Source organism: Aphelocoma coerulescens, chromosome 6 (genome assembly GCF_041296385.1).
Source record: "Aphelocoma coerulescens isolate FSJ_1873_10779 chromosome 6, UR_Acoe_1.0, whole genome shotgun sequence".
Lineage (NCBI taxonomy): Eukaryota > Metazoa > Chordata > Aves > Passeriformes > Corvidae > Aphelocoma > Aphelocoma coerulescens.
In genome coordinates this window covers 34343097-34367703 of record NC_091020.1, presented here as the reverse complement: position 1 = coordinate 34367703, position 24607 = coordinate 34343097, and the positions used below count along the sequence as shown (strand labels likewise).

The 24607-nt window shown below is 44.2% G+C and overlaps 1 protein-coding gene across 2 annotated transcripts in view; it reads left to right on the top strand.

The window, feature by feature from the left end:
- ADAM12 (ADAM metallopeptidase domain 12) overlaps positions 1 to 24607 on the top strand; it is a 185940-nt gene that overhangs the window by 4041 nt on the left and 157292 nt on the right. For both annotated transcript variants that reach the window (XM_069020257.1, XM_069020256.1), the window contains exon 3: positions 13525 to 13646. In XM_069020257.1, coding sequence (XP_068876358.1) covers positions 13525 to 13646 — 122 coding nt within the window. The remainder of the gene's footprint in view (positions 1 to 13524; positions 13647 to 24607) is intronic.

The window sequence follows — 24607 nt, the reverse complement described above, 5'->3', positions numbered from 1 at the left end:
GGGAAAACAGCAGGAAAATGACTCTTAGAATGATAGAATGTTTTGGGTTAGAAGGGACCTTAAAAAACCATCTTGCTCCCCCCCTGCCATGGGCAGGGACTCCTTCCACCATCCCACGTTGCTTCAAGCCCCGTCCAGCCTGGCCTTGGGCATTTCCAGGGATGGGGAGCCACAGCTTCTCTGGGCATGAAAAAATGAAAATCCTAAAACTGCAACCCAAAATTCTTTACCTTCAATTAAAATCACTTTTCTCTCAGATTTTAATTTGCTACTGATTGCAGCTTCCTTGGGTCTAATGGAAATAAATTGCAGGAGAAGAAATCTTGCCTTCTCTCCTGCTCTAAACCTGATTTCTCCAGCACATTCTGTTTTAGAGCTCATTTATAAATCCTGTCTTCTCTCACACTGCCCCAGCATTTTTGCAGATATTTCTGGTGTGTGTATAATCACCTCGTTGTCTGATGATTATCCCTTTCAGATCCCCTGCAGATAGCCTGGCATGAGCTGTCACTGTCCTTGGGGCTCCAGAGATCCATGCCAAAATCCCCCAGCAGAGGAATTTTATTCCCACTCTTCAGCTGTGTTTGCATCCTTAACCTCCAGCTCCCTGTGGAGCTGGCAGGTTCTTCACTGGTGTTTTCTTGGGTGTCTCATCACTTGCTGTGCTTGGGATTCTTGGCAAGGTCTCTATCTGGCCACAAAAGCATCCTTGAAGTCATGATTGGCAGGCTGTGTTTTGGGTGGTTTTGCATTCTGCTGGCAGCCCCAGTGGGATTTCTCTGATGGCACGTGGGTGGCTGCAGCAGACCAGGGCTGTGTTTATCTGTTTCTGCCACTGAAGATATCCATTCATCTGTTATTCCCACTGAGGCCCTCACTCAGATCATGAAATTCTGTTCTAAAAAGGCTCAACTCATGTAAAGGCTTGTTTGGTCCTCCACCAGGCTTCCCCAGACCTCACATCTCCTCCTCCTGACGGATTTATCCCTACTGTTTCCAACAGATCTCACATTGCCAGGGCAAAATGGCCAAGGAGCCAGCTGGGCTCTGCCTTATTGGTGTTCTTGAGCATCCTTTTGGGCTGTGGCAGAGCCAAGGGTGAGGCCTGAGCTGCCTTCTCAGAGTAACTGGGCTCTTGGGGTGGGTTTCTCCTCACTTTTGCTATGAGAGCTGCTATAATCCAGAAATTGACATTTTTAGGGTGTTTGGAAATGGGTCTGGAATACTGCCAGGTTATACAGCCAGGCTCTGCCATGCCAGCAGGCTCTCCCCAGCTCTGTCCACACCATCCCATCCTGCTTAGGATGCCAGGCTGCTCATATTGCTGGGATTTTTTTATTTAATCCCCTTTTTCTGATGACTTTCCTTCCTCTACAACCTCTTATGTTTTACTGCACTTCATCCTGGATCTCGCTCTCCCTGTTGCCTGCACTCTGTACTTAAATTTCAAGCAGCTTCTCAAATTTCTCCCTGGACAAAAGCAGATCATCTGCACAATTTTGGAGTGCTACAGGCCTAAATCACACCTGCAGAGGCTTCTCTTAGGTCCTGCTGGGTCTCCAGGGCAGATCTATGACAAAGTAAATTAAAACCCCACAGTTTGAGGGTAGCAGTTGATTCTTGATAGGACAGTGCAGTCCAACAGGTCAATCCCTTTTTTTTCTGGTTAACACAAAGCAAAGCGCTTCAAATGTATTAAATTTTCATCTTTCTGATATCCCACTAAGAAAAAGGATTTTTTTTCTTAGTAGATCCCTGCTTCAGGATCTTGACCCTTCTCTTTTTAGGGTGCATGCAGGATTTTGAGACTAGGTTGGTATCAAGTGCCTTGATGAACTGCATCATCTAATCAGAAATTAATCTGCTAAATCCCTCCAGGTTGTTCCACTAATTTTTTACAACCCACACAAAGGAATTTGCTGCTTTCCATGACCTGGAGCTAGGATAAGAAATAGTTTGGAGGCAGGAAATTGTCCTTCCAAAAGGTCAGCTTGCTAAAAGCAGTGATTAGAAGAACACATTCATTCTTGTCCTAAATCTATGATGTAATAAGGCAAGAAGTGAAATGTGTCATGGCCTGTTAGCCATGCTGGATAATGCACATCAAGGCAGAAAAAGCTGGATGCAGAATTTGGCACAAAAGTATCTTTAACTCATTTATTTTGAGATATTTATTAAGAGGAACCATGTCAGCCCCTGGAAATTTAGTTTAATAGTATCTATCATATGAATTAAGTGAAAAACCTTCTGACAGTGGTTTGTTGTGTTCTTGTTTCTTTTAAATGTGTTCTACTCCTGAAAGCAGCTGGAAGAGAAATAAACCTTGTGTGTGACTGCTTACCTCTGAGAGAATATATTAAGATACAAACTTCAACAAATCCAAGTATTTATGGGATTGTTTTGATATAGTTAGGCAAAAAAAAATTTAAAAATTACAAAATCTAGACTTTTTCATTTAATAAGGGGATCATGTGGGCCTGATCAGGCCTGGAGCTGAGCATGGCCAGTGTCTTGATCCAGCAGTGCTGTTGGAATGCAATGATGGTCTGTGCTGGAGATCCTCTGGTACTTCAACAGCTAGAAAATGTGAGGAGGATAGTCCAGTCCAGATTATTTAAGTTTCTATTCCATTCCTTTTCTGCCACTGAGAGCACTGTGGTGACAGAGAGAGCTGAGAATAAAAGCACTACATCCCCCTGCAGCACATGGGGGTGGGCACAGCACCTCATCTGTGCTCCTTTTTGAACTGGGGATCATAAAAGGATCTCCAGGTTAAAATCTGCTCTTGCATTTTGATGTGTGTTTTGAAGCATGAGGTGAGCATTCCAAAAGATTTAGGATTTATTTCTTCATGTCTTGCTTCCTAAGTGAGAAACAGGCACCCCTCTGAAGAGACACTTTGGGTAGACACCAAGGTGAAAGTACGGGATCGTTGCAGGAGAAATGCCAGAATGGTTTGGATTGGAAGGGATTTTAAATCCCATCCAGTGACACCCCTGCCATGGGCAGGGACACCTCCCACTGTCCCAGGCTGCTCCAAGCCCCAGTGTCCAGCCTGGCCTTGGGCACTGCCAGGGATCCAGGGGCAGCCCCAGCTGCTCTGGGCACCCTGTGCCAGGGCCTGCCCACCCTCACAGGAAGGAATTTCTTCCTAATATCCAATCTAAGTCTCTCGTCTCATAGTTTAGATCTTCACTTTAGAAAGAAGGAGCTATTCACTCTGCATGGTGTGTTTTCTTTGTTTCTATGCCTGACCCTCTTTTGGAATAAATTCTCTCCCCTCCATGGATCTGACTCATTTGTACAACCTGCTGCTCATGGCTGGTGCTGGCGTTTAAGATCCATTTTGCAGCACCAGAGGATGTGCAGAGCAGATGAGCAAAGCTGTGTTTGTGACCTGAGGAGATATCCTGCCCTGAGGAATCCATAAAAATAAATGTTCTTTGCTCCTGTAGCTCATCTGTGGGAGGAATGTGTGAAAGTCAGGAGTTATGCAGTGACCCAGAGCTTATGGTGACACTTCCTGCAAGGTCACACACATAAACCTGAGCAGGAGAGGTGGCTTCAAGAACATTAAGTAACTCCCAAGTTTTCTTTTCGTTCATGTTTTAAAAACCAGAAGAGAGCTGCAGTGACAGCTCGTGCTGGAACAGGTGCAGCTCATTTTCCTCTCCCTGTTGTGTGATGTGAGGAGCAGGAATTCCCCACACAAACAGAAACTCCTGATGGATATCAACTCCCCAGCCCAGCAGCTCCTTTTCTAGGCTTGGGGAAGAACTACAAATCACATCCCATGCCTGCTCACCTAAATGAATGCTGCAAATCACCTCAGTTGCATTTGCTGTGCTTCCCAGAGAAATCTGAAGGAATGATTTGTGTGCCTGTGACGAGCACAGCTCCCACTCCCACTCCCACTCCCACTCCCACTCCCACTCCCACTCCCACTCAGTGGTGCTTTCCCCTGCTGGTTGTACACAGGAAGGAGCATCCCTCAGTTCAGCTGTGCTGAGGACTCCTTATCCTCGCTGAGGCAGGTTAGTAAATCACTGCAGAGAGGGATTGCACTGTACCTTTTGGAAGACCACGAGGAAATTGTATTTTAGAGAGTAATTTGAACTTCACTCAGTGAAAGTAGCCTTTCATGAGGCTTTGGAGGGGAGGAGTTGGAGAGGAGCGCTGGACCTGGATTTTCACATAATTATGTGGACTCATTGCTAAAAAGTGAATATATATTTAGTAGCTTTTTCTCTGCCCTTGGAGCTCTGTGGATTCCTTGTGCTTGTAAAGCACAGGTTATTATTTCTCTGCCTCAGTAAGTGTTTTTGGTAGGAGCTGCTGGTGCAGAGGGGTGCGAGGCTGAGCTCATAATCAAAACAAGAATCCATGGGACTCTTTGGGGAAGAAGCAGCAATTTAGGAACAGGCAGATGTGTCCCAGTAGAACCTATGATGAGCTGAGATGGCACACACTTCACTTTGGCACCCTGGAAATACCTGTGGGAAAGGCACTGTTCAACCCTTGAGGATTTTCATCCATTATTAGCCGTGTCCTGCTTGTTTTTACAGGAGGGAATGGCTGTGCCAATTGATATGGTGTGGATCAGGGCTTGGAAGAGAAGCAGCTGAAAACAAGATTTGCAGCAGGAGGACAGAAGTTCTCCTAAGCTGTTGTGTCATGAACTTTCCAAAGCTCCTTTGGGTTGGAATCTTGCATTTCTGACTTGCCCTCTTCTGTGAACTCCAAGCCCTGAGCTCTTCTGTGGGGGGAACCTCTTGATCCACCCCCATGACCCACTGTGCTGAAATGCCCTTTGCTGCAGAGCTTCACTGCTTTATTTTTCTATATTTGAAATGTTCTCTTCTAGGAAAAAAAAAAAAAAAAAAAAAAAGACAACTCTGTCTTTGGACTGGTCCTGAATAGTAATTCCTCAGTCAAACATAACAGCATCCCAAATGAGGCTGGACAGCTGTTTCCCAAATATATGCCTGTATATATGCTGTACACATAATAAAGCTGGGGTTGGGCTATTTGAAACGTTCTGCAGGCTCCCTGCCCCCTCCTGCAGTCAATGGCAAATGCTGTTCTCCCAACTCCACTTGTCACATTTTGTTCTCGGGAGCAGGGAGGATATTGGGATACACTGGCTTCTTCCCTTGACTGCATTTCAATATGGATTTTGTATAATGAGGGCCCAAATCCTTCTGCCATTACTTCTGCTTTAATCACACTGTGCTCTCCCCAGATTGCTTTAATCGCATTTGCATCAGCAGGAGTTGCTCTCTGTGATGAGCAATATTTCATCTGCAAACAGAGGAGACACATCTCGGGCACTCGAGCAGGAAGGAGCCTCCTGGCCCGGATTTGTTGCAGCACAGCTCTCCAGTGAGGGATGGTGCAGCATCCCGATTGGAGAAATAGATTTTCAGGAATTAGAGGGAACAAAAGCTATTTTTACAGGGTTTTGGTTGGTTTTTTTTTTGGTTTTTTTTGAGGACCTGTCAAGTGTGATGGCTCCCTTTTAATTTTCTAGTAAATGGCTTTTTGGCGTGTGTTATCTGCCGAGAAACGCTTGGTGCAGAGACATCATTTTGTACTTCAGCCATGACATTACTCTAGATGAGAACTGAAAAGTTATATAGATATTACACCAATATATAAACCATGTGTGTTAGGAAGACAAGTTCAGTTTTGAAATATTTGCCTTAGCTATGCTTTTCACTTTCAATCTGTGCCAAACATGTGCTTGAATGACTGATGGAGTCATATGGTTCCCTGAATAAAGCACTTTATTGTGCTCAGACTTGGAGCCTTCCAACAGTTGTATTACAGAAGCTTGAAGATTAAGATGATCCAACTGCTTAGGGGGTATGGTCCACAAGGAACATTTTAGTTTTCCTTTTTTTGCCCCTCCCTCCCCCCTTCTCTATTTTTTGTCTTTCTCTGTGTCATCGGTTTGTTCAGCTGGTGGGGCAGTGACACTGACCACAGAGAGTCTGGTGGAGGAGAGCAAAGAGACACCTTCAAATTTCAGCTTTCCTTGCCATGTCCACATTAAAGCAGTGAACACATGGCATATTCCAGGGAGTTTATGGGATTTCATGGGGGAGGGGTGAGAGGGCTGTTCCCTGCCACTGATTATTTCATCAGCAGAATGAGATTTAGGAAAGGAGGAACTGTGCACGAGCAAGTGATGACAGGAGGTAGATCTGAGAATTATAAACCCAAAATATTAAAAGCCATGTTTTTAATGCCATTCAGTTAACGGGGATCAGGGAATCTCAACCCTCCATTTCTCATCCTGGAGCTGCCTGGTGTGGATCAGTGGTGATGCTGTAGAGCCTCATCTTTACAGACCCAACAAGTTAGAGATGGGATCTTTTTCCATTAGAAGCCAAAAGAACAGAAAATTAAATTCAGAAATGCGTGGAGTCATCTTGCTGCTGCCTCTCCTCGGGCTCATCAAGGACCAATGCTGACTTTTCATGTTTGAAAACTTTTTGTACATGAGTAGTAATTTTGCAGTGTGAAAAAAGGATAAGATTCAAGCTCAATAGGATGCATGGAATTAGTTGCTTTCCAAGGGTTACTTGTGCTTAAATGCCTGAGGTCTTGGGTTTGGGAATTTGGGAGAAGGGAGAAAACAAGCAAAACTTTGTATTTAGTTTTACCTTTTTTTTATTATGTTTTCCAAGCAGGCCATGAAAGGACTAATTTTCCTGGGTTTTGTAAAAAGAATTAATATATTAAAGGAGCAAAGGTTAGCTGGGAAAATAATTCATGATTTTGAACTAATGAAAACTTTACTGCAAGAGATAAGAGTTTTACTTATGCACAGGCAAATCTTGGCCAGGCTTTTGTGCTTATAAATAAAGGAGGGCAGAGTCTGGTGCTGTGCTGCCTTTTATGAAGCTGTGGAAGTGCTGAAAGTGGGATAATGGGAAGCACCTTATCAGTGTGGTGATTTTTGTCCTTTCTTTTGAGAGGGTGTCTGTGTCCTCAGCTGGTGGTTGATGTAAAGTTTAAGCTGTTGCTTCTTTGACCCCATGCAAGTCACAGGGCTTGCTTTGTTTAACCATTATGCACTGGAAATCTTGTACTCGTTTATTTTGCAGCATTTTCACATTTAGTATCAGATATAATTATATTTTGCATTTTTTTTTTTTTTTTATATTAGTGCCCAGGGAGGTTGTGGATTCCCATCCCTGGCAGTGTCCAAGGCCGGGCTGGATGGGGCTTGGAGCAACCTGGGACAGTGGAAGGTGTCCCTGCTCATGGCAGGGATGGAATGGGATGAGCTTTATGGTCCTTTCCCACCCAAACCCTTCTGGGATTTTATTAAGTACCAATTTGTTTTTCCTGTCTCGGGCAGAACAGGCACCATTGTAGAAGGTGGTTTCAGCAAGATCTGTGCCTGGATAATGTTTAACTTGGGTAATGTTTTGGCTTTTCCTCTAAGATGGGGTGAAATAGAGGACTGGAATCACACACCCCTGGGCCTTGGCCACATAGTTGGATAGTTGACACTTTTTTTTGGCATTATATAATCTGATCCCTAATGTTGACAATTTCCATTTAAAGCAAGCTGATTTTTCTTTTTTTTTTTTTTCCCTTGATGGACAAGAGTTGGATGAGATCCTCTCTCCAATTCTATATTGGAATCCTGTCTCACTTTATGTATAGGCACTTTATAGTCCTGCCATCCATAAAGATATCAGCACTGGCAAGATAAATACCAAGAGGCATAGAAAGCTTAAGGGACAATCATGGGTCCTGTCATCTTTGGTTTTCTAGATTATGTAAAATAATTCTTTTAGTTCCCTTCTTGTAATTCAGTCTTTCCACTTCCCTGCTCTCCCTGGCAGCCTTTCCAATCCACCAGCTCCAAGCTGAATTCATCTTTTGTGAGTGCAGGTGAGGAGAAATGCCCCCAGAATTCCAGATGTGCTTCTCTCACCAGCTCTCAGGAGTAAACTTGGATCTCTGACATTCCCTGGAAATTCCTCTTTTGATGCAGCATTATCAACGTTATCCTGACCACCATGTGTGGGTCATCCTGGTGTCACCTGCTTTGAAGAGGACTGGTTAGAGCAGAAATCTTACTGGTCCCTAAGGGTACAGCCCTCCTGGGTTTCAGCCCCTTGCTCCAGGTTGCAAATTATTGGGTTCTTTGTAATATTCCTGTCCTTCTCTGTGCAGTTGTATCCTAACTCTGAGCATTGGATTTCAGGAGGACACTTGAGGAAAGGTTGCTGATAAAAATACAGACTGATCCTGATACATTTTTTTTACTGATGCTTAGTAAAACCCTTCCCTTGCCTGGCTGTGGGCAGCTTCCAATTCTTACCTTGTTTCACCCCTTCTTAAAGTTCCTAAGTTCACCTCCATCTTGAAGGACAAGACTTGGTCCTCTCCTCCCAGTGTGTGAGCATAAGAATTTTGGATGAAAAAGTTCTATTTTGAGTTTGCAGGTGACAGAGGAATCATCCCAAATGAGAGAAAAGCCCCTGATGGGGGGATAAAGCTCTTTTCCATCTGATGGGCCCCCAGCCAGCAGTGGATGCTCTGGGGATACCTCAGGAACTGGCCCCAAACCCGTTGCCAATGGCTGAGTGAGTGCTGGATGCAGTCAGGTGTAAATCCCTTCCTCCATAGCCAGGAATGACCCCTCCACATCCTCATGGATGCCACAAACTGTGCACTACACTGAGGAAGCTGAAGAAAATGAGGAGGGAAATGGATAAAGGATGTCCTTCCTGACTTCCAGGGCATTGCCTGTGGCACAGAGCACTGCCCTTGGTGATTTCAGTTTGCAGAAATATTACTCTGTTCCACTATTCTTTTCAATCCAAAGATTAATCCAGTATTTTGGGTGTTTTGTTGCAGAGGAAAATGAGGACAGGCTGTGAGTTAGAGTCTTGAGTCTATTTGCAGTAGGAGCGGTAACACAAAGATAATTTAATTTAATTTAATTTAGCCTTTTTTTATTCCCTCACTTCTGTATCTTTCATAGGTCAGCAGTAAGTGCAGGGGGTGGCATGAGGAATGTTTGGGGACAGTGTGGTTGGGGGCAGAGCTGCAGTCTGGGATGGAAATGGACATCCCACAGCATCACCATGTCCAGGGTCATTGACCCCAGTTGGGCTTTCGTGGGGTTCTGGGGCTGTGAAAGTCCTTGAGCACCTCATCACTGATGGAATGCTGGAGCCTCTCTCCTGTGAGAACAGGCTGGGAGAGCTGGGGCTGTTCAGCCTGGAGAAGAGAAGGCTCCAGGGAGAGCTCAGAGCCCCTTCCAGTGCCCAAAGGGGCTCCAGGAGAGCTGGAGAGGGACTGGGGACAAGGCATGGAGGGACAGGATGAGGGAGAATGGCTTTAAGCTGAAGGAGGGGAGATTTAGATGGGATATTGGGAAAGAATTCTTGGCTATGAGGGTGCTGAGACCCCAGGACAGAAGTTGCCCAGAGAAGCTGTGGCTGCCCCTGGATCCAAGGCCAGGCTGGACATTGGGGCTTGGAGCAGCCTGGGACAGTGGGAGGTGTCCCTGCCATGGTGGCACTGGATGGGCTTTGAGGTCCCTTCCACCCAAACCATTCTGGGATTCTCTGAACCAGGTTTTTCTGTGTAACCATGTTACCATGTGGGACAAGAAGGGGCCCATCCACGATGGGAAGGAAGCTCAGCATCAGAGCTGACTTTTCTGTAAATCTGTGTGTGAGAGATGGATGTTGTTTATAAAACCAGCCCAGGTCTGACTCCTGTCCTGCTCTGTGCTAAAGGGAGCACAACCAGCACTGGCAGAGGGTTGGGGTGTGCATTTAGTGGGACTTACTCCATTTTCCTTCCACTTCATCCCATTTTATCCAGAGCTACTCAGCATTGGGAGCATTCACCTCTTTGTTTATCACGAGGACAAATGAATTGCCCTGCCTCACTAAAAGCTTATTAATTTAAAGTAAATGCAAATCCAGAGTGTGTCTGGGCTTCTTCAGGAGGCAGAGGCCGCTAAGCAAAGATGTCACATCACATGCTCAGAGTTTATTTTGCACAGAGCTTGGAGGAACTGAAACACAAAGCAAAAAGATGAAAACCATTCTCAACTTCTTTGCCGACAAGCCCTTGTATGACACTGTGCAAAGCAGAAAAGTTGTAGAAGTACGTGGCAGATGAAAAATATTTAAGCCACACAAAAGTCACTGACAGGTAACATCTACTCATCTCACTATTTGTACAGAGTAGCTTTTATATTACTGGGGAAAAAAAAGAATAAAGGGCGCTGCATCAGCTTGTGGGCTGCTTGTGGATCAAAAGCATTACCTTCAGTGCAGGCTGAAAATAGAAAACAGATAGACACAACTGTGAAGTTTTTCATGTGAAAACGTGGGAGACGAGCTTGCGTCAGGAAGAGCTGGACAGAATTTCACTGAAATGGAAAATAAGTAGGTGAGTAAGTAGGTGCATGTGACACAAAAGATAGGAAACCTGGCTCTAATATAACTTTCTGGTATTGCATATGGCCTGATTTTCTTCTCCTCTCATGACACATTACTGAAATTTCAATTCTCTGATTTCAATTATTACACCATTTATATTGCTGTAGTACCAAGAGTCCCTGTAGAGAAGAGGCCTCATTATTAATGTAACACAAACAACTTTAATGGTTCAGCTTCAAAGAAATCCTCCTGAAAATGGGCAAAGGAGAGGAAGAGTGGCAGAGAGGAAATACCAGCACATCTGTGTGCATGAGGAACTGCAGCTCTGGGAGCTCGGGGATGTGTTTGGGGTGATGGAAACCCTTCCTTAGCACAGATGTCCGGGCCCATCCTGCTGTCCTCCTCTCCTGGATGCTCTTTGGGAGGGCTGGCTCTGTGCTCACAGATGGGTGTCCCAAAACCAACAGAAGAAAGCTGGGGATGTGTTTTGTTGAGATGTTGTGCAAGGGACTGGGTGGAGTATCCCTCACTGGGATAAATTCCTTGGTGATTCCAGCTGAGGTGAGGGCTGTGTGGGCCAAAAGCTCTCCAAGGTTGCCAGGAACTGTCTCACCTTTGTACCCACCTGATTTAATCCCATTTTTTTCAAAGTTTCCTGCGCTATTCCCGCTTTATTTTTTTTTGCCTCTCGCCTTACAATTTTTGTGGGTTTTTTCCCTCCTCATTTAGGATCTTCCTCCCCCCTTATCAATGTCCCGTTGCTCTGTGGCCTTTCAGATCTTTCCCATGGGGATGGATAACTGGGGGTTGCCTTTCCTTAGCTGTGATCCCTTATTTTCTGCCCCATGTTCTTCAAAGCTTTGCAGTCAGGCTGCAGAAACCTATTTAAAGGATTCACCTATTGATCTTCCCCATACTTTATTTTTATTTAAAGACTGGGCTAGAGTTTATTTATCAGCTATACAGATTTCTTTATTTTGCAGTCTTTCAGTCCATAAATAGAATGAAATTTTGTGAGAAAAACATTATTTGATACACAAAAGACACCGTGCTGTGCTTATATCACACTGAGGGCAGCCGGGAGTTAAGCAAGTGCACAGTGCATGTGCCCAAATTCTCTCCAGAATGAGGCCCAAAATTGGGCTGTGGTGCTTCCTCTGCCTTCCACAGGAAGCTGTGATTTTTATCACACCTAATAATTTAAATAAAAACATTCAGATAAGCAGCCAACTATCTGGCTCAAGGAAAGCAACTAGACAGAAATCAATCTCGTGTTTGATAAATGCCGTGGCTTCAGAAGAGTTTGCAAACTCTGAAGCTTGTCTGCTTTGTTTCCCCCCAAATAAATTATCTTTTCCAATAAAGATATAACTGCTGCCTATAAACCTGTCTTGATGTCTGTCTCCAGACTATCAACACTTGTGCACAACGAGCGTTTTCAGCAGATAAATAAGCACGTGTGGAAGATTAAATTTGCTCATTGTAGCCTTACTTTGTTATGCACCACGAGCATCACTTCATTGGGATGGAAGAGGAATGGCAAAATTGCACCATACTTTGTGTGGATTTTCTTCCCTTTTCCCATTGTATTTTTATAGCTGGTGCACTTCCAGACCAGGCTGTCTGTTCAGGGAATAACACATCTGTGCACAAATGCTGATCCCTGCCTTTTTTCCTCTGTTTTGGGTAATGCTGTGAAGTTCATGCTTTGCAGAATTATCAGGAAAGGCACGTGGAGGAGTATCAGGGAGACTTTGATGTTCCCTGATATCCCCATGGCAGCTCCATGGTGTCAGACTACGTGGAAGCCATGCAGACAATGCATCCACGGGAGGATAAGGATCCTCCAAGGCATTCTGAAAGCTTAGATCTCATGACACTTTCAGAATGCAAACCCTACAGAATAATAGAAGGGCCTGAGTCATTTAATTTGTGTGATTGAGATTGCTCTAGTGAGCCAAGGAGAAAGGGAGAGCCAGGCTGGAGCCAAACTTTTCTCATTTTGCTGAGATATGCTTCATAAATTCCTGTCCTGAGCAAGGAGCTTCCTGCCTGATAATGAGAATAAAGGGTTGGATGTTCTGTCTAGACCCTCCCAGGCTGATGAGATGGTGTCTCTTGTGCCTCCCCAGGGGAGAACCAAATCGTGGGCCAGGTTTGGATCATCTCTTCTAAGGACTGACACCGTGTCCTCCCAGCCCTCTGTCACTTGGGCTGCATTACAGGGGTGTAAGAACTCTGTATAACAAACAACTTTCTTCTCTCCAATATATTTCATCTTTTTCTCTTGTGAAGGGTTTTTTTGGTGTGTTTTAGACAAGGTGTCATCTTTTTAAAAGAATGTTGGAAAATACCAGACTTCTCTTCTGCTCACGTTGGCTTAACCATAATGACAGCACAGATGTTTTTAAAGCTAATTCTAACAGTGAATAACTGGGGGTAATTCTGCTCAGAATGTAACTCTTGACCCTCAGAGAGCATTAGGTGAGCACAGAGAGTGTGGCAAACCCCACCAGTGTTTTGAATGTCCTGTGGCACATGGAGGCCATCCCTATCTTCTCTTTGATTTATTCTCAATTGTTTTTCCAGCTCTTGTCCTGTGATATTGGTTTCAGGGCTCTGCCTTGACAGGCACAATGCCATTAATATGTTCAGGGAGAGGAAAAACGCTTGATAAATGCTGCATGCAAACAGCTTTTTGACCTGGTGGTACGAATTGAAGTCATCTGCTTGTGTAGGAGTAGAGTGTTACCTCAGTGAGAGTTTCTATTCTCTTCCAGGCCTTTTTTTTTTCCACAGGAACAAGAATGTGCATCCTCCATGGTGATATCCTTGCATCCTGATATCTCTTAATGTGCAGTCTTTGTCTTGTGCTGTTGCCATCTAATCCCCCTCCAACCTTCCTCCCTGAACCCCAGCCCTCTCTGAAATTTGTGTAGGTTTGGACACTGACATTACCAGCCCACAGTGGTTTAATGTTTAATCCTTTTCCTGAGTTATTTCCTTTTCAAATATGCTGCCAAGTCCCTTAAATAACAAGGTTCACCTTGTCAGATGCTCTTCCCAGCTAACCTGAAATGCTTCTCCCTGTCCTTAGGTGAGAATGTGGAGTCCCTGAGGCTGCAGATGTCAAAGGACCAGTCCACAGATTATGAGATAACAATTCCCTTCCTTTTGAATGGAGAACAGTGGAGACCAGTAAATGGCATTTATTCAAAGGTTGGTCCTCATTTTGCCTACTCTTTTATTCTGAGGTGTGTAACAATTTAAAGGCTGTAGGAAGAATTCAATGCACTTTCCTCCTATAGGTTATAGGAGTGTTTTTATGTTGTTGTTGCCAGATACTTAAAATTGTTGCTTATTTAATTTAAGAAATGGATAAGGTCTTTGGTTGAAATGAATACCTTTTTCCTGCAGAGGTGCATTCTTCTTTCTGATGGCAGAAATGAAAGTTTAAAGTGAAGTAATAATAATTTCATTGCTTGAGATTCTATCATGCAACAGCAAAAAACAAAACTGAGGGAGGGGCAAGCACAACAAAGGTTTGTTTGAGTAAATACAGTTGGACAGCAAGAACTTTAAGGACCAGTGTAAATAATGTTGCTGTGCTGGCTGCAGCCTGAGGCATTATCTGGACTTAATTATCCCATGGGAGACCCCCAAATTCCATCTCCTGTGCTGGATTGGGAATGAGGGGTGATTCTCCCTTCGCACTCTGCTTTTCCCTTTGCCTAACAAGGGAAGAATCTGCCACTGGCTCTGAGTGAGCAGAGATTGTTTCCCCCTCTTGACAGGCCCTGATAAGCTTTCCTCCTTTTTTCCCCTCAGACATTTGTGAACACTATAGGAAGCTGCTTTTAGGAAAAAAGGCTGGTTTTTGTCTCCTTCTTGAAGTATGGAGACAGCTTGTTGTTTATTATCACCAAAGATATCGTGGCAGTCTCTTACCCAGCCTTTTAACTCAGGTCCAGTTTGATTCCACCTCACTTTTTATATTGTTCTTTGGATTATCTGAATGAGGAGGGAGAAAAGTAAAGTTTTTCAATAGTTTAAAAAAAAAAGAGGGGGGTAGGAGGATAAAACCCAAGCAAAAACCACTGCACAAAAACAATGCAAAAAAGCCCAGAGAGCCAAATAGAAACAGCTTTCCTTGCTGGATTGGGAAAGTGTTTCATGGAGAAATCCTGCTTGACTACTGCCACTGCTTGCAGGACATGGCTTTGGATCACACTGCTGATTGACACAAGTAGGTGTGAAAAGATATTTCAAAACAAGGGCTCTGACTTTCAAAATAAGCTGGTCTGGATTAAAATTTTTCTTGCTTTTCCTTTGTCCCTTTCCTAAATAGGAAAGAAGGGCCAGTCCCAGTTCTGAATCTGTGCGGTGATGAAAGGGATATCAGAGTGGGTGTAGAATGGCTTATCTTGGAGAGATAACACAGATGGCTTGGTCCTAGATGTATGTGCAACTCTATTTTTAGATCATTTAATTAGAAACAGGCATTCTCCATATAGAGAGAGGCCTTTTAGCTACTCACTGGAGCTCTCTGAGAGAGTTACAACCAAGTATCTTTCTGTGAGTAATGATAATGTGATTTATATCGTTAATTTGTTTCCCAGAATTACTTTCAGTTTAAGATGAACCCTAGAAAAGATTTGTGGCTTGGTAGAAAGATCCACGTGCTGTATCAGCACTTCCCTCCCCCCCACCCCCCCTTTGAATACTACTTCTCCATGGAAATTTATAAATTAAATACACAAAAGTGCACATCAGGCTGTGGGAAGAACAGCGGCTTCGCTGGTAGAGGAGAAGAGTAATGAATATCTTGTCACATAAATATTGATCAAAAGCACAAAAGTTAAATACTGCTGTGTTTGATGGCTAAATAGGATCTATTGTTCTTCAACTCGTTTCAAAGTGTTCCTCTGTTTTATTTTAATCGTATATGAAGTTAAAAAAAAGTACGTACTTGTAACAGGGGAATGGTATTGCAATAGAATAGATGGTAAAATAAATAATGGAGTGGCTATAAAAATGCCAAGGGATTAAAGTTATTTGCGTACAGATAATTGCCTGGCAATGATGGCCCCGTTCCCCAATCCTTTAACTGTAAATACTCCTGCCTAACAATTAGTCCCTGGGAAAGCACACTCATCACTTAGTGCAGCTTTCTCTCCCATCTTGGAGATAAAACTGTCCCTTTATTTACCCCAGGAGTCACTGCAGTGTCTGTTGGAATCTCTCACTTGGAATCTGTCAGGAATGATTATTAAGCTAATGACTTTCTCATTGAGGGCCGACTATGCCGTACACTGTGCAGAGCAGGAGCAAAATATCTGAGATAATTCACACTGTCTGATGGCACAAACACACAGAACTGCTCAGCAGCAGCGAGAAAATTCCATTTACTGAGGAAAAAATAAAAAAAGAAAGATTGCTTCTCTCTAACCAGATTCTACTTGAATACACTTGGGATGTGCTTTTTCAAGGACAGCTCATGATTTAGGTGCTTCCAAGGAAAGTTCAAGTTAATGGGAGGCAAACCCCAATTTTAAATTTAGACCCGTAATTAAATTATACTTAAAGAATTTGGGGTTCCCGAAGTGTAAGTTAACTGGTTTGTGGCTGGAGAGAACCAGTCATTTACTGGGCAGATCAGTTTTTCTCTTCACCTTCCCCAACTCCAGCTCCAGAAGACCAAGACCAGGATTTCCTGGTGGTGTCATTTCAGAAATGTTGTTGCTTTTTTCCTGTTTAAAAGATGCCTGTGGTGATGCCAACACTTTTTATAGAATCATGGAATCCTTTAGGCTGGAAAATACCCCCAAGGTCATTGAGTCCAACCTCTGGACATCACCATATCAATTAAACCACAGCACCCAGTGCCACGTCCAGTCATTTCTTGAACACTTCCAGGGATGGTGTCTCCAACACTGCCCTGGGGAAGCCTGATCCAACTCTTACCCACTCAGTGAAGAAATTTTTCCTGATATCCAACCTGAGCCCAGCTTGGGGCCTTTTCCTCTTGTCCTATCAGCATCCTGGATAGGGAAGAACACTTAAAAAATAAAATATGGATACTTAAGAGAAGCTACTATGGAAATACCTGAATGTTTTTACAACTGTGTGATGCTGTTTGTTTAGTTGGGGTTGTTAACATCTCTCCTGGCATCTTTTTTTTTTCGATTTAGAAAATGTATCATTTTCAGTGAGAAGATTTTACTGGTACCTAGTTAAATTCTTTTATTAACTGGATATAATATTCAGCTGCTCATCCTGAGCAGGCTGCTGAAATTAGTGGCTGCTATTTTGAGTGTCCAGTTGTTGCTGCTCAGGGCTGCTGAGGGGAAAATGCTGCATTTGTGGTCGTGTGGCAGCGGGATCGGGCCCGCAGAGGGTTGTGCAACATCACCCCATGCTTCAAACAATAGCTGCCCATATTCCCTGCAGATGTGATTTCCTCCTTCCCTGAAATTTTGTGTGCATTACAGCATGTGTTGATAGGTCATTATACATTAGAGCTCCAGTTGTCTTTCCACTTCTCTTTTTTCATTTGCTCAGCACTTTGCTTTCTGTGTTGATTTCCACCCCTCACCTCAGTGCTTGGTTTAAACACACGAGGGTTGGGCTCTATTTTTCTTAAATATTTCTAAGGTTTGAAGGAAATTGTTTCATTTTATATTAAAGTGCAGCACAAAGCCTCTTCCCCCCCCCCCCATATTTCCAGCTGAATATTTTTCTTCCCAACTTGGCTCGAGATTCGCAAATCAAGCCAAGTTTGATGAGAGTTTGGGTAAGTGATGTTTTAGTACACAGAACACTTTAGGGAAGATTTTTAGAAGACCATCTGTTTGGCTTCAGCTTTTATCCTCACACCCTGTTAGGGCCACAGAGGGCTTGGTGTGTGCCAGATCCCTGCAGCACAGGAGCTCTGGGTCAGGTAATATCAGTGGTGTTATTCCAGAGCCCGGAGCACATCCCTTGTCATGGAGAGACAAGAGCCAGGCAGGAAATGTTTCACATGGGCACTAAGGGGTTTTTGGCTCCATTTCTACACTTGAAAGGTCATCACAGTGGGGAAATGCTGCCTGGCAGGGCAGGCATGGAAAAGCTGGAATGCTGGGGGCAATCCCAGTGTGGCATCACCCTGTTCCCAGAGGGACACACTGATTAGTGGAGCTGGCTTTGTACCCAGAGTTGGGTCCAGATTGTAAAATGCATGAAGTTCCTGAGAAATGGGATGTATTTTGTGAGGCTTTGATGTGATCAGTTATGCAGGTAAGCACAGAGAGCTCAGGGTGAGGCACCAGTCACTCAGGTGTGTGGTTTTCTCCAGTCTTGGCTCTGCAGGACCTGTAATTGCTGGCACCTGTAAGGACTCAAAGATAAGCAGGACCAAGTGCTTTCAAAGATGTAATACTCTCGATTTTCTAATAGCCCATGAGCAAGTTAGGTGCAGCTTTCCTTACTGGGGGATATTTTACATGTTTTGATACTTATGGATCTTCTTTTGTAATTCTGATCTCTGTATCCGCCCCAGTGCAATATTAACCCGTGTGTGCTCCCGTCAGGATACAGCTGCCATTCATAAAAATAAATGGGAATGCAGCTGAACCGGGGCAAGTATTTGAGGGCCTGCAGTCTGGAGCTGAGTGTGGTTCCTCAAAAACCATATGAGAAGCTACAAACCCTGAAATGCTTGAACTTGATTTAAGTTTGCAAGTTGCCAGCCCAGGTTGCTTCAGAACAATGCAGTGAATTTGATTTTTGGTGTTAAATTTGGGAGATGTGTGAATCAATGAGCAAATTTTACTGTGTGACTTGTTTTAAATAATTAAGTGAATTAGCTGCACACAATCTGCCTGTCACTGGGTTAGACCCTTAATCCACCTGGATCACTGTGAGCCTCATAGGACTCTTTTAAAATACTGTCACTGACCCCAATATATAAAAATAGGTTGGAAAATTCACCTCTCCCCCACCCTGCAGAGACTGAGACCTCTTGTTCTGTGGTTTCCCACACCCCAAGAGATTGGGGTTGTGTTGGAGTTCGAGACAAGCAGAGGAAAAGAAAGGTGCCCATGGTGGGCAGAGAGCATGGCAAGACCTGCAGGATATTTCTACTCCCAACACCAGTGACTTCTAAATCAAAATAAATCAGAAATTCTTCTCCCCGTTGGGGAGGGGGCAGATTCAGGGAACAGTAACACTGCTTTGCCAAGCTGAAGTTTCCAAGGCCAGGTTCTGAGTTCGTGTGAATCTGTTTCCTTCCTTTTCCTGGGCTGGAATAAATCAGGGTTGCAAATTGAAATCTTAAAGAAGGGTTTTAAAAAAAGGGAGAAAGAAAGATGAGAAGGCAGAGTTCCTTTTCTTGTAGCAACACTCTTTTTTTCTTTCTTGGTGTTATGTTATGCTTTGAATATAAACTCCAGCAATGAAATGTGAAGATAAAGATGAAAGCCAGCTATAAAATATATATTTAGACCATATTTCTTCTGGTTTTTAAGTGTACACTTGTCACAGCTCTAAGATTGTGCATGTGAAGTGGCAGAGGATTACCATTTCCTGCTGCTCAGCATGCATTGCATCTCCCTTTGCTCCTGAAGAAGCAGCTTTTGCATCCCTGCCTGCCCCATTGCTAACTATTGTGCCATGGATTGTGTTGAGGAGCAAACATCAGAATCTTGATTATTGGTGTGGAATTCTGGGCACTGATTACATGAATCTCAGCGTGAAATTCTCTGCTATCTATAAAAGTATCATCAGCTCTGACAGTTGTTGGTTATCCTTATGATTCTCCAGATTTATCACATCTATTGGGTGTTACACTGATGCTTTTCATCTTTTTGCATTTTTTTTTTTTATGCCTTCACTGTAAGGCCCTAACTAAAAACCTACTGAAATAGGGATTTTTTTTTTTTTTTGCCATTGAGACAAAATACCATTTTCAGGAAAAGGAGATAACTTTAAATTTGTTAAAAAGCCGCTGTAATAGTGCTGGAGATCCAAGAACACATTGGGAGCTGCCAAGCAGGAGTGGGCCTTACCCGTTTGATCCTGTCTTTGTTCTTGCATCACTGCAAACTGTCAGAAAGGGCAAAGGCAGTCATAGCCAGTGTCTTATCCAGAGTTTTGGTCTCCACACCAGTTTCAGTTTTATTAGGAACTTATTGGGGCATCAGTAGAAAGGCCCCAGTATAACCAGATCATCAGACTGGCAGAGTTCTGGAATGGTTTGGGCTGGAAAGGACCTTAAAGCTCATTCCATTCCAGCCCCTGCCAGGGGCAAGGACACCTTCCACTATCCCAGGATGCTCCAGGCCCCATCCAACCTGGCCTTGGGCACTGCCAGGGATCCAGGGGCAGCCCCAGCTGCTCTGGGCACCCTGTGCCAGGGCCTGCCCACCCTCCCAGGGAAGGTCTCTGTGCTGGTTCCCATTTCCCCTCTTTGCTGCCCCTCCTGCGTGACTCACACAGGGTTTGATGCACAGCTGAGGGGCTCACTATGTCAGATAATTAATTTAGAGCTCAGTGCTTTCAAGAGCAAATCCATTCAAGTTTATTTCATAACTGGCATAGCCTTCGTGCAAGTGATAATTGTTTATATTCCCCTCAACTGAGCCTCCTGCTGTTCCTTTTCATTTGAAATAATTACCAAAGTTTAGACTTCCAGACAATTGTATTAAGGGGAATCATACAGTGCTGCTTAAACAAGGCTTTGAAGGCTGAGAGGACAGCTTTCATTGCTCTTTTACATGGTTGTTTTACATATCTTGAGAGGGAGAGGCATAACCAGAATTTATAGAGCTCTCCATATTTTTTATGACTCATGAGCATCGACTATAAGAGGCAGAGCTGTGCTCTCTGCATAGGCTGTGTCATCAGCTGGGAATGCAGCTTGGCACAGGCAGAGGAACAGCACTAATCCTCCACAACCTTCCCTGGGAGATCCTCTCCTTGAGCCTTTAATTAATAACCTGGAAGTCATTAATTTAATAGCCTGGTAAACAATCTGATATTTCTCTTGCTTTTCCTTATACCCATACTCCTGCCTTGTAGGGCCACTCTGAGGAGTAATTAGTGCAAATATGCTCTATTAGTTAATAACTCTTCTGTGTTTGTTTAATTTGGAAGCAGCAGAAGTTTTGCATGGACACAACCAGGGAAGGGAGCGTGGCACCTCCTCTGGCAGCCAGGGGAATTCCTGAGTCCCAGTGAGCCAAAGCAGCTCAAAGCCACCCCTCTCACCTTACCTCATCCAAGAGGAGGAAAACATGTTCCCTTCCTCCCATCCAAGCTCGTTTAACCAATTGATGAATCTGATAATTGAATTCATGATGTTTTTTAGAAATGTTGGTAGGTGTATCCTGGTTCCCGGGACTTGCTGGAGCTCACACAGCAGCTCCGGGGCTGAGAAATTCCTGGAGCTGGGACCACCAATAAAATCTTTGTGTTGGTGATTGAGTGGGGAAAATTCTTTTCTCTGTCTGCACTGAATCAGTGCCCTGGTTCCAGCTAGATACACGAGGATTCATTTCCTGCCTGAGTCGCTTGGGCATACTGGGAAGTGTTAAGCAACTGGGATTCATCCCAGAAAAGAGACCATTTCATTTTTAGCTTAAGTGATACAGCGAGCTAAGTTTGTAAAGCTTTGTGGGAGAGTTTCTGCTCAGGTATTATTGGAAGCGAGGGGTGTTTCAATGAACAGAAAATGGAGAGCTTTGTAGCAACAATCCACCAGACACCTCCTGCTCTCTGTGGGGTTTTGTAGCCTCCAAGAGGGTGAAATTCCCGTTCATGAGCTCGTATCACACTGAGCTGTTGGAGGAATTCTGTCATACTTGGCCAGGGGAGATCACCAGTGATATAATGGTGCTGAGCTCTGCCTCCCAGTAGCAGCCCTCGTGTGGAGGGGCTCTGCAGAGGGTTTGGTTGTGACCCACCAGCTATGAGGTAGTGTCTCAGATCCGAGCTCCAGCAATCCTCCAGAAGCTGATGGGGCTCAAGCAATCCACTTTTACTTGAGTTTTTAGGCTGGCATTTCAAAAAAAACCCACAAACAAAAAGATCATGCTTTCTGCAATAAAACGGGGGAAAAAATATTTTGATCTTAATGATGCAGTTCATGTTAGTGACCCTTTAATGTGGGATTAAAACCTAAACCTAAGTTCCTGCCTTATGCTGGGTTTGTAAAGTGCTTGTACTGAGGCATTTTCATATTGAATTAATTTAGCTTATACTTGGCTATTTCACGTCTCTTGCAACAGATCTTGCGAGTGTAAGGTATGAATTTCAGGCTTGGATTAAAATAATGCTTTGCTTTCCAGCTCTGAGCATGTGATCATTTTCTCTTTTTTTACAGCAGGAGGAGAATCTCCCTTGTTCTCAGTTCCTATTGTGAGTGCTTTGGGTCAGACTGAACCCTAGACTAGAGCAGGCTCTCTCCCACCAAATGCCCCTGGTACCTGGAATGTGCAGCTCCTGCAAGGAGTCCTTTGTGGACTTGTAACAGCAGCAAAACTTGGGCCTTTTCCAAGGACTGAAATCCTCTGAGAAGGGGAAAACATGAGCTGCTGACATATTTTGTGATGAAGACCCTTATTTCAGAAAGCCACAGTAAATTGAGTTCTCAGTGTATATTTTAGGGGTGAAGAAGTAAATTTAGCTGGTCAATCCTCTGAGTCCTACAGCTAACAAGCCCAGTGCCTTTGTTGTTGAATTATAATTCTATTTCAATGTGATTTACTCAAGCCCCAGTTGATTTGCCTCTTCTATAGGAATATTTCTCATTTTTCAGAATTGTAATGAGGAGTCATAGAGGTTATATGCAGTTTAAAGCCTGATAAAAAAATAATTAGGATTGATAATAAAGCTTTTTAAAATGCAGCAGGAATATCTTGACAATAAAAGGCTTTCAAGGTGTTGGTATTTTTCTAGAAATAAAATGACTGCCAAAAAACTCTGCCAGCTGCTTTCAAAAAGCTTGTGTAGATGAGGCAAAAATTATCTGTGTCATTTTGATATTGCAGCAGCAAGTTTGTGTTCAATTTTCATCTCGTGGAAATTGCGTGTCCCTCTTGCGTGGTGCCTTTCCTCAAGGACACAGTTCTAAAGCAAAATGGGGCTTTGGGAGCTGAATATTGCAATTCCCAGCCTCACAGAGATGGTGGGGTGATGGAGCTTGGAGAGGCTGGGGATGAAATTGCTGTGAGATGCATTTCCATGGAATATTGGGTGTGCTGCCAGAGCCTGCAGTGTTTCCTGCTCAAGGGTGTGCTGGGGCTCTTTCTGCCCAGTGTCACCATGACTCTGCTGGTGGCACTGGTGGCTCTGAGGTGTGGTTGCCCTCCCTGACAGAGCAGTTAAACACACACGTGGTGGCTCTGAACAGCCACTGGAGCCAGGGAGGGCTCCTGCCCCTCCTGTGTCACGCCAGGATGTGTCAGGCTCTGTTTAGATCCCCAGCTCTGTCCCTGCCCTTTCATGCTCTGCCCAGGTTCCAGGATGTGAATGTGTTGTTTCCTCTGAAGCTGCAGTCACGCTCAGGAAACGAAGAGCTCCTCAGTCCTGCCCTCGTTCCTCTGCCCTTGCCATGTCTCCTGCCTTAGGATCAACTTTATTTTGCTTCTGCTGCGTGACCTTGTTCCTCCTTCCTCTTCTGGCCCTCTCCTCCAGCCGGGTGGTTCCTTGGCAGGGTTCATCTCCTTGTTTGTTCCTTCTCTCTCCACCGACCACATCCTCTGAGGAGCATTCCCTGCATAAAAATGGTCTTTTTGGGGTGAACCTGCCAAGCCCTTCCCAGCCAGTCATCACAGTCTGGAGTGATTCCTGGAATCACAGAATGGTTTGGGTTGGAAGGGATCTTAAAACCCATCCCATTCCACCCCCTGCCACGGGCAGGGACACCTTCCACTGTCCCAGACTGCTCCAACCTGGCCTTGAACACTTCTAGGAATGGGGCAGCCACAACTCTGCCTCCTTCTGAGTGGCAGCATTTTGCATTGTGTTTTTGAAGTGAAGCCTATAAATAATGGTAATGTTTAGAAGAATTTTATTTATTACCTGAGACCACCTGAACAGCCACAGGAGCAAAGATTTTTAGACAAAGCTGCTGCCTGGGGAGGAGAGGGGAGGGTCAGATCTTCTCTGAGTTGCCCAACTTTTGCTGATTTTTGGTGGGTGTTCTTTTCTGGCACTGTGAGTGCTGGGCATGGCAGGCTGCTCCAGGCAGCAATCCTGGATGTAATCCCACTCTGGTGTCTTCCATTATTTACTTTAGCTTCACCCATTCCCTCCTCTGTGCCTGGATGTTTCCCTGTGAGGTACAGCTTGTCCTGGGACAGAAATGCTGCTGAGGGAGAGCTGCTCCAGCTGCTGGCAAGGGGCAGGGAGACAAAAGATGTGAGAATCGGGACAGCCAAGAGCCTCCCTGGCCCAAAAAAGGGCCCTTGCCCTGGCACAGGCCAAACCTGCCTCTTGCAAAGGAGAGGGGAGGTTCTGGACATGGATCTGCTGCAGGAAAAGTCAACAAGAGGAACTGTGGGATTCTGTCCTCAAAGCAACTCCGAGCCTATTCCTGTGTTAGCATTGCCCACTCCCTCCTGGAGAAAGAGTGGGATCCCGAAATTGAGTGTATCCAACAGAAACTGCCTCTCTCCTGGTTTCAACAGACAGAAACATTGTTGAAACCAGACTTTTTTTGGCATTTATTGGCATTACTAAGAAAGAGTTGGCCAGGAAAGCTGGCAGAAGGAGATGAGTTGGAGAAGCTTTAAAGATTTTTTTTTTCTATAAAATGAATATCCAGAAGCTGTGTAAATGTATTTTTTTTTTCAGTTTGAAAAGTGTATAGAAAGACAACCTATACATATTTTTGACTGAAATACCATCTAAGCTGGATGTGCCCTCCAAATTCGTTTCCCTCAATTAAAAAGATGGGGAAAAGAAAAGAATAAGAAATGACAAAACAAAACAACACCTCAGGAAATCCCTAAAATGTTTATTCAGGAACAGAGCAGCCTGCTACAATCATTAGCTTGCAAAGGTATTTCTGTTAGAGGGCAAAGTGAATTTTAACCTTTTATTGCCAAGAGATGTCATGTTTTTAGTGGAGGAGCTATTGAGGTGTGTAAATCCCTGTGAATGAGTGAGCGGCATCTGTAAAAACCCCAACCAAAGCC